We start from the raw sequence: 923 nt of genomic DNA on the forward strand, positions 1-923 counted from the left end.
AAAATATACATGTAGTATATACTAGTATGATGATAAAGGTGAACAAGTGTAAATGGTAGTTTGCTGTGTTCTATGTTCAAGATAGGGAAATGCTTACTTGGGCAAAGTGTAGGCACATCACAGGATGACATTTCCTTCTGGATGCCGATCCTCATGGCAGTCGTTTGTGTACCCTGGCACATAGCGCCCCCATGTGCCGGCTCGGGGCAACTGCAGGTGCGATACCTGTGCTGCATGGAGAAGCCACAAGTCCTGGTACAGCCCATCCAATTGGTCCACGGGCACCAATCACCATCAACTATAAAACAATTGGTTGTTAGAATTCCATCTACAAACAAGTGATGCAGAATCTGAAACTGTACTATATAGGGTTCAACGTTTTTGGAAGATATTGTTCAGACAAATATCTAACCTCTTAAATATGTAACATGAAATGCAATGCACTTCATACTGATTTTGCATCTCCAGAATACAGTTCACGGTAAATGATATTCAAGTAAAAAATTCAGATAGATCCAAGTCATGCAGAATCATAGAAGTCATCTGATTATATGTAATTTGATAAGCAAATATATTTTCCACGTCATCACAGCAGAAAGCAAAAAGACAAGTAATATGAGCTCTTAGTGACTTTACTTCTTAAATCATAAACTGTGAACTGTCTCAAAGCTATCTTTCTTTAAATGTGAAACCAGCATGAACAGAAACACTTCTAATTTAGTAGAACAATGTGCATTTTTGTTAGTTTTCCAGCACATGCATATTTATCACCCCTTAAGAAATACAGTTACTCTAAAACATGTATGTCTATTAGGATACCTACTAGGGCAGGGCTCATCAGTGCACTCGAATCTCCCATTCTGGCACACACTGTGCAAGGGAAGCAAAATGTCAGTATCAAAACATGTCAAAAATAAAGTTCA

General features: G+C 38.2%; 1 protein-coding gene across 1 annotated transcript in view; it reads right to left on the reverse strand.

Moving 5' to 3' along the window:
* Positions 1-923, reverse strand: part of LOC118407972 (SCO-spondin-like) — a 51,751-nt gene that overhangs the window by 21,471 nt on the left and 29,357 nt on the right. The window contains exons 34-35 of the mRNA XM_035808576.1: positions 824-870; positions 98-298 (exon numbers count right to left, since the gene is read on the reverse strand). Coding sequence (XP_035664469.1) covers positions 98-298; positions 824-870 — 248 coding nt within the window. The remainder of the gene's footprint in view (positions 1-97; positions 299-823; positions 871-923) is intronic.

The sequence above is a fragment of the Branchiostoma floridae genome, unplaced genomic scaffold (assembly GCF_000003815.2).
Source record: "Branchiostoma floridae strain S238N-H82 unplaced genomic scaffold, Bfl_VNyyK Sc7u5tJ_1513, whole genome shotgun sequence".
NCBI classification, from domain to species: Eukaryota; Metazoa; Chordata; class Leptocardii; order Amphioxiformes; family Branchiostomatidae; genus Branchiostoma; species Branchiostoma floridae.